At 41.2% G+C, this 13468-nt stretch overlaps 1 protein-coding gene across 1 annotated transcript in view; it reads left to right on the forward strand.

The window, feature by feature from the left end:
* The window catches only part of LOC129743200 (low-density lipoprotein receptor-related protein 1), a 108760-nt gene extending 96027 nt beyond the window's left edge, over window positions 1–12733 (forward strand). The window contains exons 12-16 of the mRNA XM_055735175.1: window positions 486–1310; window positions 1383–1734; window positions 1797–1955; window positions 2028–2148; window positions 10735–12733. Coding sequence (XP_055591150.1) covers window positions 486–1310; window positions 1383–1734; window positions 1797–1955; window positions 2028–2148; window positions 10735–11103 — 1826 coding nt within the window. The 3' untranslated portion in view covers window positions 11104–12733. The remainder of the gene's footprint in view (window positions 1–485; window positions 1311–1382; window positions 1735–1796; window positions 1956–2027; window positions 2149–10734) is intronic.
* The last annotated feature ends 735 nt before the right edge of the window (window positions 12734–13468 follow it).

Raw genomic sequence — 13468 nt, forward strand, 5'->3', positions numbered from 1 at the left:
TTGTAATTTTTGTAATTTTGTAATGTTTGCAATTTTTTAATTTTTGTAATTTTGTAATTTTTGTAATTTTTGTAATTTTTGTAATTTTTGTAATTTTTGTAATTTTTGTAATTTTTGTAATTTTTGTTATTTTTGTAATTTTTGTAATTTTTGTAATTTTTGTAATTTTTGTCATTTTTGTCATTTTTGTCATTTTAGTCATTTTCTGTCATTTTTGTCATTTTTGTCATTTTTGTCATTTTTGTTAATTTTTTATATTTTTCCAAAATAAAATTTCATCTGGATGTTTTGTGTATTTCCAAGTCATTTGGCATGAACAATCAAATTTCCAACTTTCCTACTTTCATATTCATATATACGCGATACTCGGTCATAAACATCTTGAACGAAGCCAATTCAATGCTTCTCAATGAAAAAATATAGTACCGTAGACAAGACATCGATCAGACAAATTTACTTTGTTATTTTTCTTATTTCATCCACAGTGTCCAACCCATGTCTACTCTATCCCTGCCACGAGACGACGGTCTGTCTGCTCTCGACGGAAAACCCTAAGGGACGTCGCTGTCTGTGTGCCGATAGCAAGAAAAGCCCTACCCTGGATCAGGGAGGAGAAATCATCAAATGTGACGACGAAGCTAAGGTCGAGTGCAAGCTTCCGTGCAACATGGGAACGTGCGTCGTGGAGCAAGGAGTTCCCAGGTGCAGCTGTCCGGCTCTCTACAGCGGGCAGTACTGCGAGCACTACATCTGTTCCGGATATTGTAAGAATCGTGGCGCCTGCTACATTGTAAACAATGTCCGCAAGTGCTCCTGTTTACCGCAATGGACCGGAGAACAATGCGAACTGTCGACGGGAGCTTGTCAAGGTTACTGTCACAATGGGGGGAACTGTTCGATTGCAAACGATGGAACCCGAAGCTGTCACTGTCCGTTTGAATTCCTCGGTCATCAGTGTCAGCACTGTTCGGATTTGCGATGCGAAAACAAAGGCGTCTGTCGGAAGACTGCTAGCGATAAGAGTCAGTGCGAATGCCCGGATGGATTTAGCGGTAGGACCTGTGAGCTGGACATCTGTATTGGGTACTGCGACAATGGAGGACAATGCATAATCGAACATGGATCGGCGAAGTGCAGCTGTCCTCAGGGAACATTTGGGGAGCGATGCGAAAACCGAGACTGTTTCCAGCTGTGCTTGAACGGTGGCGAATGTGTTCGGGACAAGAATCCCTACTGCCATTGCCGTATCGGATACAGTGGACCGTATTGCGAAACCGATCTGTGTGACAGTCTAGAGAATCGACCATCTTGTAAGTTTCTTGGAGCATTCCTTTCTATGCATATCATAAAATAATCTTAAACCCTAACATTTTTCTTCCTAGACTGCCCTCCGATACGTCCTTCGCCTTCTCCTTCTCCGCCCACTGCATGTGAAGACTTCGTGTGCAGCAACACCGGACACTGCCTGAAGGTGCAGGGCAAGCCGATCTGCAACTGCACCAATCAGTATGCCGGCAAGCACTGCGAGAACTACGTGAGCTATCCGAATCCTTGCACCAACCACTGCAAAAACGACGGCATCTGTCAGCTGCAGGTCATCTCGAGCGCCAACGTAACGTACGTGCCGTCGTGCGTGTGCGTCGGTGAATGGACCGGGGATCAGTGCGAGCGGCCACCGAACTGCGTCGACGATTGCGGTACCTGTGTGGCCGACAGTTTCATCAATGAGTGCATGTAAGACCATCCGAATGTAACCAAAAGAAGGACGTTTGAATTGAAAAAAATGTATTTTACAGGTGCGAAGACGGCACGCTCAGTAGCTGTTTGAAGCAGATTTCCTTATCTGAACTGGAGAGTCGAGATCGAGCCGGTTATACACTCTCGGTGCTGGCGGTGGTGCTATTTGTGATATTGATTGGAGTGGCCGGTTTTGGAGGGGCTCTCTATGGACTGAAGTAAGTATCTAATATTCAGTCATTCGCTAGTTGTGATTGATTGCTAATATTGCGTTTCCTATGTATTTCTAGGAAACGGAGGGGTGGACAACCGTTTTCGCATGCGCGGCTGACGGAAAATGTGGAGATCACGAATCCCATGTATTTGGGAGATACGGAGGAAGTTCCTGCTTTTATACACGAGGATGACAAGGTTGGTATTCATTAAAATTGTTGAGGAGATGTTTCCCGTATTCCCCGTCCAAATACTGTTCGAGGAAAAAATATTTTTTCGTCAATCTTTGATGAAATCTTGAAAGGTTTATAGAAGTAGGGGTAGGGTTGTTTCATGCCTCCCATTGCCCCTTCCATTTCAGTATTTACGCTGTTTGTTGAGCATTACGCACCCCTCAAATTGCTCTAGCTACGTAACACTCTTTATCCTTTACCAGAGTGATGTCGATGAGAATCAAGCCCGCAATGACAAAAGCTGCATCTGTTGAGATGATCCTGTATGCGCAGAAAACTCGCATGGCTGTCAACCGTTGTGTACTCCCTTATTTCGATCTGATGCACTATACTTTTAGGACATAGCTCCAGGCCACTCCTCCGTATCGTAGTTTTGAGAGTACAACGTTCGCAAGGAGACCTCTTTTGCTTCTCTTTGGACTATGTCAGTTCTGCAGGCCAACGATTCGAAGACTTTCAACGCACTATCTCAACAGTTTTTGACATGTGCACTAACACTTAAGCTATGGTCGACCATTAATCCAAGGTATTGCAGCTGCTACGTCGAAGATGTGGTGTGTCCTCCAACAGTAAACTCCATATGCAGCACAACCCTTTTTGTTGGTCACGAGCAGAACTACGTTTTTATGGTGTGCTATCTGAAGCTCGACTCCTTCCATCCAGGTGCCTCGATTGTTTCATCGGTGATCATTAACACCTCATTATACATGAAATTCCAAAGCATTCTGTTGCCGACTCCAGCCGGCGAACCTTGCGGTGATATAAGCATAACCTGTTGTTGTTGAGATCCTTTTTCGGGGTCCTGTCGAATTTCTGGATTCACCTTGCTCCTGACTGACCGACTTCTGATCAAGCTGCTGCGGCGACGGATTTTCCGGCTAGCTCGGTTCTGCTGTCGTGATTTTCTTCGAATGGATACAGTGTGAAATAATGCGGATCTCGCACCCGCAACTACTGGTTTTGTTTCGAGCAGAAACCTTCCGGCGAACGTTTCGGTGCGGAAAATAGATCAATCCGGGGAAAATTAAACGTTCCAGAGAGCGATGCTTCGAGCGGTGTAAAGAAAACGCCGTCTGCGCGACCCTTTTGCTTTCCGGAATGCGTTGGTTTTTTTCTCTGTCGGGGCATCGGGTTAGATTGGCTGGCATACCTTCGGCTCTTCCCGATGCGTGTGACCAGTTTTGCTCGGAAAAGTAATGTCGGCAAGGCACTCTGCCACTTTTCACTGCAACTTGTTTAGAGTGGAAATGATTTTTTTCCACCGAAAATCTTGATGACAGGCTACATTTTTCGACTTCTCGTGAGATTTCCGGGAACTACGCCTACTGTGGGCTGTCATGTTTGATCAAAATTGGCCCGATACAGTGAGCCAAATCTCTCAGTTCACTTTGGCACAACGCGTTAGCCATTGACATTCCCACTGCCTGCAACATTGAACATTTTCAATGAAATCTTAAAAGTTGGATAAATGGGTAGGTAGTTTAATATGTTTTGCATCCGCTGCAATAGCTAACTCAATTTTTTTTCTTGGGGTTCAGTTCGGTCCGATGGAATCCAAATATTGCGTGAGCCAGTAAAATCCTCGCGGCACGCTCCTATTTATCTTTTTATCTTCTGTTAAAATCCATATACACTCTGTTAAGTTGTTGCGATAAATTTTCAGTACGATTTCTCCCTTGTACACTCTGATCCCCTATCTCCAACTAAAGCTCCGTGTTTCTGATACCAATCTTGTCCTAATATTTGAAAAATTGAAAGAGATATTAAACAGACGGCCTATAGGCTTTGACAAAACCTCATTCCAGGTTTTCTGATGGATGCTGCACTAAATACATATGTGTATGTACATATTGCAAGCAAGAAAATAGCAAGGCGTAAAGCAATTTTAGGCGAATTGCAGAACTAGGATTTGGCCCTCAAATCTATAACATTTCTTGATAGGTACAAAGAACAAAGACAATTCATTTGGCCTTGTGCGTCCGAAGAATCAATTCTTGCAAAGGTTTAGCAATTTAAAGATTTTCAATGAAAGATAAAATTTAGGTAGAATCCGAAATCAGGATCCTGTATCCGAAGCCCGGGTTCAGTATCAGTATTCAGCGTCATGCACCGAGAGCGGAATGCAGGATCATAAATCAAGACTCAGGATTGGGATGAAAATCAATCTAAATGCTCAAAATAAAGGATTCGGAATCCGGGATAAGTCTAAAATCTGGTTTTGGATTCAGGATTATACTCAGAATTCAGGATCGGCTTCAGCTTTCTGGATCAGAGTTCAGTAAAGGGTGATACGGTCAACATTTGATCAAGGGAAAACGCGTGTAAATCGGTGAAATCGTTTATTTAAAAACTCAAATTAATCTTCTTTTTCAAGTTCAATTAGTATAAAATTCAGGAAAAATGTTCAGCTAGGCTTCCGCTTTTCCAAATCCGAATTGCCGGGCCTTACGCTTAACCCCTGCCATCAGATTTTGTACAGCCACCTTGTCCACCTTCTTCGCCGCAGAAAGCCAGTTTGCCTGCTGCTCGTCCTTAGCAGTTTTTTGGTCTTCTTTAGGTTCCGCTTGACAATAGCCCAGTTTATCTCAATTGGGCGGAGCCCTGGTGTGTTGGGAGGGTTCTTGTCCTTGGGAACCACCTGCACTCCATGGCCTTTTTACCGTAATGGAAAGATGCCAAATCCGGCCAAAACAGTACGGAACAACCGTGTTTCTTCAGGAAAGGCAGCAGACGTTTATTCAAACCCTCTTTCACGTAAATTTCTTTGTTGACAGTCCCGGAAGCTATGAAAATGCTGCTTTTCAAGCCACAGGTACAGATGGCTTGCCAAACCAGATATTTCTTCGCGAACTATGACAGTTTCATGTGCTTGAATGTATTTGCTACCTTTCCCCTTCCTTTTGCCGTATAAAACTCCTGTCCCGGAAGCTGCTTGTAGTCGGCTTTGACGTAGGTTTCGTCGTCCATTACCACGCAGTCAAACTTCGTCAGCATCGTCGTATTTTGTTTATCATCGTGATTTGGAGTCACTACCTTCTTGTAAGTCGATAGTCCGGCTCGTTTTTTGGCTCGATGCACGGTTGTAGACGATACACCCAGACCACCAGAGAGAGGTTAGGGTTTCGCTTGAAACTACCGGGACCTCCTTTTTGTCACAGCGGCTTCCGGTTTTCGATTTCCCCCCGATCCAGACTTCCTGGCTGTCGACAAACGTTCCCCAAACACTTAAATTACATTTGTAACGGTTGATTTGGCAACTTTTAGCGATTTTGCCAACTTTATCTGCGAGTAGCTCGGATTTTCGCGATGTGCGAGCAAAATTTTGATACGCTGCTCTTCTTCCTTGGGCGCCATTTTGGCAACTGAAGAGTGAATTCCAAATTAAAAATAGGAGCAACATTCTACACATACACACCTTCAAAATGAGGGGTGTTCAGGTTTTTTAAACGCAAAATTGAAAGAAATACGTCAAGTTGATATTGACCAAATTTTGACCTTATCACCCTTTATTAGTGCGTTGAACGATTCGAGTAATCCTCGCAGGGCAAAGGCCACCATGGTATATTCTCCCAAGTCCTTTCCTGCTCTGCACAGCTTCGTGTAGAGATCTTCCATTTTCGAAATATCATCTGCGGCGGTGGAGGAGATCTACTGCAAATTAAAACGTGAAGCAGGAAGGATTGGGTTTATGATTAATACGTCCAAGACGAAGTGTATTCTGGCCTGCGGATCCGAGACTGACCGAGCCCGCTAATCCAGTAATAGGTCACGATCAATCGCGATGAGCTGAATATAGTCGAAGACTTTGTCTATATCGACTCACTGGTGACTGCAGACAATGACACCAGCCGTGAGATCCGGTGGCGAATGATCAACAAAAGTCGTACTACAAGCTATTGCGGTCGAGACGACTTAGCTCTCGCACGAAGTGTAAGCTGTACACAACGCTCATTAGAATGAACGAGACTTGAATATTGCTGGAGGAGGACCAGCGTGGACATGCAGAGCCAACTCGACGACCTCACCGAAAAATCCCCAAGGCAGCAGGTCTCAAAATTAATGTCGGAAAGACCAAGTTGATGGAGATCAACACAGAAAATCGTTCCAATTTCGTGGTAGCCGGACAACAGGTTAAGAATGTGAAGTGCTTGGTAGCCAGATTACGCCTGAGATCTCTCTACGAACTAAAGTCCGAATCTTTAACTCAAACGTCAAATCCGTATTGTTGAACGGATGTGAAACTTGGTGCATATATGCGGTGGCGACGCGCAAACTACAAGTTTTTGTGAATCGATGCCTGCGGAACATAATACGCGCTTGGTGGCCTGGCAACTGAATCTCAAACGTGGAACTTCATCGCCGGTGTCATCAAAAAGTGCTAGTAATCGAGATCCCGGAACGTAAGTGGAGATGGAGTGGGCACACGCTGCGAAGAGATTGACTGGAATCCAGATGAGCATCGAAGAAGAGGCAGGCCCAGAAGCTCTTGGCGGCGTAGTCTAGCTGCTGAAATCCGCATAGTTGACGAGAACCTTGGCTGGCAGCAAGTGAAGACGCTGGCTCACCAGCAGTGGAGATCTTTTATCTCAGCCCTATGCGTCGGTCAATCGGCGCCGGACCCTTAGATAGGTAGACAGGTAGGGCCTGCGTGGTGAACTCTGGCCAGATACGCTGGGCAGGACATGTTGCGAGAATGACGTTCCTGCGAAACAGGTGTTCGCTGCCAATCCGGTAGGAACGAGACGAGCAGAGGCGCAACGAGCGAAGAGGTTAGTTCAAGTGGAGTGTGATCTGGCGTAGGTCCAAAATCTGACCCGGATCAGCAGCGCTTCAGTTCGTATATTCCAGGATACGAAATTCGTATTGTTGAGGTTCACAGAGTTCTTCGGATCCATCCTATCGCAGGTTTGGCTCCGGGTCAAAACATCTTGAAACTGCCAACTTCCAGGTCAAACGTTGTCAAGGCCCATAACCTAATAGCAGAGCAAATAAAAGATCATCCTACTGGTTGGATGACGACAGGACCAACTACGAATTCTTTTGAGCATAAGAAAAGTATTTTTCTTATCAACCAAGTTCATTTTTATATAAAGAAATTGAAATTCAAATCGAAATACTTCTAGAATAGAAAGTGAATTTTTCAGCTAGACCATTTCATGAAGTAAAGCATAAAATTTCGAATTAAGAAGATTAAAAAAAACGATTACCCAGTAAACATGAAATCGTATCAGAAATGTTAACTTAAGTCGTTTACAACGATATGTTGCGAATCGCAATTTCAACTGCACAGTTAAAAGATCGTATAAATCTGAAGTCAGTTTAAATCGGAATGATGGAAAGTCCGCCATGTTTGTTAAATTCTTGTTCTTTTTTTGGAGCCTTCCGGAGGTTGGATGCCTTCCCTCGACGAACCATCGTTCGTCGGAAGCCTTACGTCTGTGTGGTTTGGCCTTCGAATTGCTTAGGCCAAACCACACAGACATAAGATGAATCCAGCAACCGATGGAGGATTCATACTTACATGCATAGCTCATATCGAGATCAGTGGTGTCAACCTTTCAGATTTTGTGTGGATCTTCCCGACTTTTTGGACTTTCGTATATTTCCGACATTTTTTCAAAATCCTCCAGACTTTTCTGAAAAACAGTTGGCATCTCTGATCGAGATGCGGTCTTCGAATGAAATTTTCGTCATAATTCAAGTTTTAAGAAAAAACGATATTCGAATGAAATTTGGTGGGAATGAAAAAAGTTAATGATGAAATCCTACCAGTTTTACATGATTCTCCCAGACTCTCAAAATCTCATTCAAAATTCAGGCTCTTTGCGCGACTCCTTCCCATGGTACGATTGAGCTCAAATTTGTAGGTGATCGTCTGTCATGCTAATGATCAATTTAACAATTTTCGTCGCCATGGAACCCATATTCGGGTGACGGGTGTATATCAAGGGGGGTCCCGTCACCTAAAAAAAAACGTGTGACGCTCTCTTACTCAAGATAGCCGCTCAGTTTCGCACGCGTAGGAAAGCTACTGCTCTCTCGCGTTACTTTCACGCTCCGGATTTTTTATGGGCCTGGCAAGTAAAACTTCAAAAATGCGCTTGGCGACGAACGTGTTAAGCCTCCAGCGTTTAAGATTTTCGACGATCGGCTGATTTGGGCCAGTTTAGTGTTCACTCGAAGTCACCTGAAGCATATAATGATACACATAACACTCGATGTAGCAAAAAAAAAGATGTTAAATCTTACGCTATTAAAAAAATAAAATGAAAATGAAAATGAAGTCTTCCAAAACACGACATTTACGGACTAGACTAAGGTTACTATAATTAACACCTCACGTCACGTCAATCGACTTGCATATTAATAAGCCCCAGAATCAAGGACCTGTGTTAACACATTCATCGTCAAGAGTGGGTGACGCATTGAGACATATTATGCGTCACCCACTCTTGGCGTGAATAGTCAAAAAACCAATTTGGAGATTTTTTTTTCAAAATTCTCCCGGATTATAATCATGTTCTTCTTCATTCTCTAGCCAAAATTTAGAGCCGAAATTTGTAGCCGAAACGATATTTAGTGTTTTAGCATTGCAAAGTTGGCTACGAACGTGTTAAGTTACCGAGAGCGGAATGCAGGATCTAGAGTGAAGACCCAGAATTGGGATAAGAATGACGGATAACATTGGATCCTTTATCAAGGAGTCTGATCCAAATTCGAAATACCGAGAATTGAAATCCATGATCAGCATCAGGACAAGATTCAGAATATTTTCCCCATCTGCGAACATGGTTCAGGATCAAGATTGTGGATCAGGTTTAATACCAAGGTACAGAATCAGAAACACCGATCAAGATCTAGAAACAGGATTATTATCAGAACTAAAGATCAAGTTTCCATATCGAGATCATGGTCCATGGCTCAGGATTCGATTCTAAGATTAAGAATTCGAGATTAAAATTCAGGATCAGGATCAGAATCTGGGATCATGATCAGTGTCAGATTTCGTGATCGTGTTCCAGAATCAGAATCCCATATAATTAGCTGTGCTCCGAGATTAGGATGCGAAAGCTGAATTCGAGATCAGATCAGGGTTCAGAATCAGGATAAGAATCTCGAAGAATAAGCATCTCGCATCTGGGATAAGAGTCTAAAATCTGAATCTGGAACTAGGTACGGGATGAGGGATCTGAATAAAGATCAAGACTCAGGATCGAGATTTGAGATCATCAGGGACCAGAATAAGAGATAATTGTCCAAGATGGGAGATCAAGATAAGAATCTGGGCTCGAGATTCAGATGCATTATCCTGGACTAAAATTCAGGAACCAGCATAGCAGTCCAGTTTAAAAGGAATCCACTATTCTAGATCAAGGATCAAAATCGAGATTCAGAATCAGGGACCAGGATTTTAATCCAGGATCAACATCAACATCAGGGTCAAAGATTGAGATAGTGATCCATAATCAGAGTACGGGATTAGGATTCAGAGTTAGTATTCAGGATCCCGATCAAGATTGTGATTGGAATCATGATCGGGTTTCCCGACCAGGAGCGAAAAACTAAATTATATCAAGATGAGATATTTTGATACTAATTTTTTCCTATCTAAATGAGTCATTATTCAGTACTCGTAGGATGTTAAAATATCTCAAATTATATCAAAAAATCTATGCAATCATAGCTAAATTATATCAATTTTAGATATGCTCCTTTCAAGATTATATCTCATTCAGATAGCATAGTTTGATATTGGACAGAACAAAACCTATCAAAATTATAACTCATCAAGATATGAGTGCTTCGAGAAAAATTTCTAATGGAATGTCAATAAACCACATTGTATGCTAAAGGCATGCTCCATTTTTGGTTTCCCAAAATTTGAATTCAATTTTATGGATCTTTTGAGCAAAACTCATTAATGCACGGCTTGGGCCGTTGACTTCGATGTGATGCAAAAATAGCAATATTTCTATCACATACGGCTGGAATAGAAACAGTGCTGTAAAACAAGGTCGATGTCCGTGCTTCAGAAAAAGTTGCATGTGTATCAAAATATGATATAATCATTTTATTTTAGGACAATCCGAAAAAAATCTTTATCATTGAAATTGAGCTCAACCCTATTGAAGTCTGTCAATCAGAATAAGATATAATTCAGATTGAAGAAACTTAAAATCGAAAATTTAGAGTACTTAATGTAAATCAGATGTAAATATCTTGGTGAGAAATGTTTTAGTTATTATTTTGATATGCTCTCCTGATCGGGTTACAATCAAAAAAAGGATCAAAATCTGGAGCTGGTTCGAGGTCAGGTGTAGGATCTTGATCCTGTTAGAGTCAGGAATAGGTACAGACTTAGGGTTTTACTCAGATTCAGCTCAGGATCATTACCAAAATAATGATGTTAATGTGTTTACAGAAGACAGATTTACGTTGTTTTGCGTTAACCTTGAGGTCGTAGGCACCCAGTTTCTTCAAATTTTTGATAAAAAATTTGTTTTCCGAAAACCACCATGTCCTGAAAGTCTCTGTTTCCATCTCTTTTCAGGCCCACTTTGCCAACCCGGTGTACGACTCGATGTACGCCGGCAGCATCAACGTGCACTCGGACTCCTCAACGCTGCCTCTCAGCGGAGTTGGCGGCATCCTTGGCGTGGGTGGCAGCAGCAGCGGTGGCAGTGGAGGCAGCAGTAGCATCCTGGGTGGCGGTGCAGGAGGAGGAGGTGGCGGAAGCAGCAGTAGCAGTGCCCTCAGCCACCCCCTATTGCTATCTATCGGTGGCGGTGGTGCCTCTGGGAAATCCTCAGCCCCATCCGAGGAGAAAAAGGGCCTACTGCAGGATGAGGGAGGTCTGCTGAATGGTGGTCCAGGGCCATTTCTGGGTCATCATCATAGCCTGCACCAGGATTTGTTATGATACCGTCTGAAGAAGTAGTACCAGCTGCGGTTCTAGGCGGGGCCACTTTTCCTTCTCCCAAGGAATGGAACCAAGCTGGGAAGTTTCAAGTCGAAGTTTGTTTCGAACTTGTAGGTTGTTGAGCTTTTGTGTAGGTATCTCTAGATTCAAGAAATAGATTTCTTTCCAAATACCTTTACAGGTGATACGAACGCATAGTCATTCTACATATTAGTAACACTATTATTGTTATTGAGCAAAATTGTTTGATATTTTTGTACCCGATGATAAAAACGCACATCGCTAACTCGAATTAGGAGGAAACTGTAGATAATATTGATGTAGGTAAAGTAGTTAAAATTCTGTCAGTTAGTTGGATATTTTTCCATTCTCAGTTAGGAAAATCACCAGCTGTGCTTTTTATTAAGATATGTATATAATTTTTCTTTTACTCAAAATGGTGGGTAGATTTATGTGAAAGATGATTTTCTAAGACGGATTTTATTGAAACGACTTCTATTGCGAATCTATGGTAGCTAACGAATTATTTGTTAATTGTATGTATTTTTCAATATAAAAAAAGCCGTAAAAAGGGGTTTATTTCTTATGAATAAAACGCAAGAAACGAACCAAAAGTTCCATAGGAAAATTGTCAATAACTCAACAAAAACAGTTAGCTAGTTACACTTTGGATCAATAAAAGAAAGATTAAACGTTAAAATTTTATACAATTCCAACAGTACGTTGAATAGTACTCACACAGTAATGAGCTTTAATAGTTTATCGTTAATCCTGAAAATAATTCTAGCCGAGAGTTGTGTAAATGTTTCTCTCATTATCGATTCCAGTCTCTAACGAATAAAATACTCTTTGATATTTAGTTTAAAACGTAATATGTAAGATTCAGAAGAGAAAAAAACCAAATGAAAACAGCAAACGAAACCACTGACTCGAGCTACGGACACAAACATATTGGCCGTTTCCTTTGGAATGCCAAAAACTCTAACATCAACACATGTGATTTTTACCACGAAACAACAAGTCGAACAAAAAACCGTGGAAACGAAACAAATCCTAACGAATCATCAGAAATAGAACAGGCAACTAGAAGAAAAAAGGTAAAAATACACTACTCCAATTAAGCGACAAAAATAAGCAAATAAACATTAATTTAAAAAAAAAAAAAAAAACAACACAACCAAACGGTACGTAATCGAATCTTCCGCGGGCAACTGCTAAAACGAATAAAACGAATAAAATAATGAAAAATTGTGTATTTTTGTACCAGGTAGCTGAACACTAGGAAAAATTCGCGTCATAAACTCATTTCAATCTGCTTAAGCAAAAAAAAAACTAGAACTGAAAAAAAATGTCGACTAAAACATGCTAAAAAAATGAGGCGTATATAAGCAGAAAATTTGTAAATAAGTTAATTTCCGTAATCATGAATGCTGCTACTCAGTTGAACAAATTTAGCGAATCCCACGACTCGACAAGCCATTGCATTGATGGAGGGATGGATGACAAGACGGTGCATCGTTATATACTAGCTGTAACATTGTAAATGTGTAGGCAATGTAATCGACTAAAATCATTGCTTTGTCGCTCAGAAAAGGTGTTTAAAATAAAGACTGTAAATTTTTTTCAATAACACTGTTGTTAGATTTTCTTCGAATGAAAGAAACTTGATTTCAAGCTGGAAAATAAACTTGAGTTTTGCATTTTAAACATTCTACGGTGGTCACCTCTAAATTCCTACAGTAGTTTTGATCTGGGCTGCTTCAAAATTAATAAAATTCGAACTCAACCCGTAAGAATTACACTTGGTCTTACAAACACATACTAGTTGAGCATCTGGTATCTTATTCACGAACAGCTAGGCTCATCTGGAAAATAGACTACAAACTGACCTTAAACTGAATAACAGCATTATGGGTATTCGGAGAAACTCTCTGGAGCCACTCTTACTGCGTCTTTTGGCGGAATTATTTCGACCATACCAAATGCCATGCCTGATTTTATCTCTGGATTTCCGTAGCGGCTGTCTTATTTGATTTGAACCAAATTTTAGTAGATTTGGATTCAAATACTAACGTTATGAAATTCTTATTATTTGATTTGCCAATCACCGAAAAAAATAAACTTAAAAAGAAAACAACAACCGGCGGTGTTAAAAAATCTTTTACATTACAAAAGTTGAAGTAAGAGATAAACATTTTGCGGTTCAAATCTGATTCTTGCAAACTCGTTCTAAATTAAAGATTATAGTTTTAAAGCTGAATTTTACAAAACTGTAATATAATAATACTGTTGAACAATATACCGAGAAAAAGTCTAATTCCATGCAGATTTTTTTACGTAAAGATTCCATGTTTCTTTATCAGCA

This window comes from Uranotaenia lowii, chromosome 2, assembly GCF_029784155.1.
Source record: "Uranotaenia lowii strain MFRU-FL chromosome 2, ASM2978415v1, whole genome shotgun sequence".
NCBI classification, from domain to species: Eukaryota; Metazoa; Arthropoda; class Insecta; order Diptera; family Culicidae; genus Uranotaenia; species Uranotaenia lowii.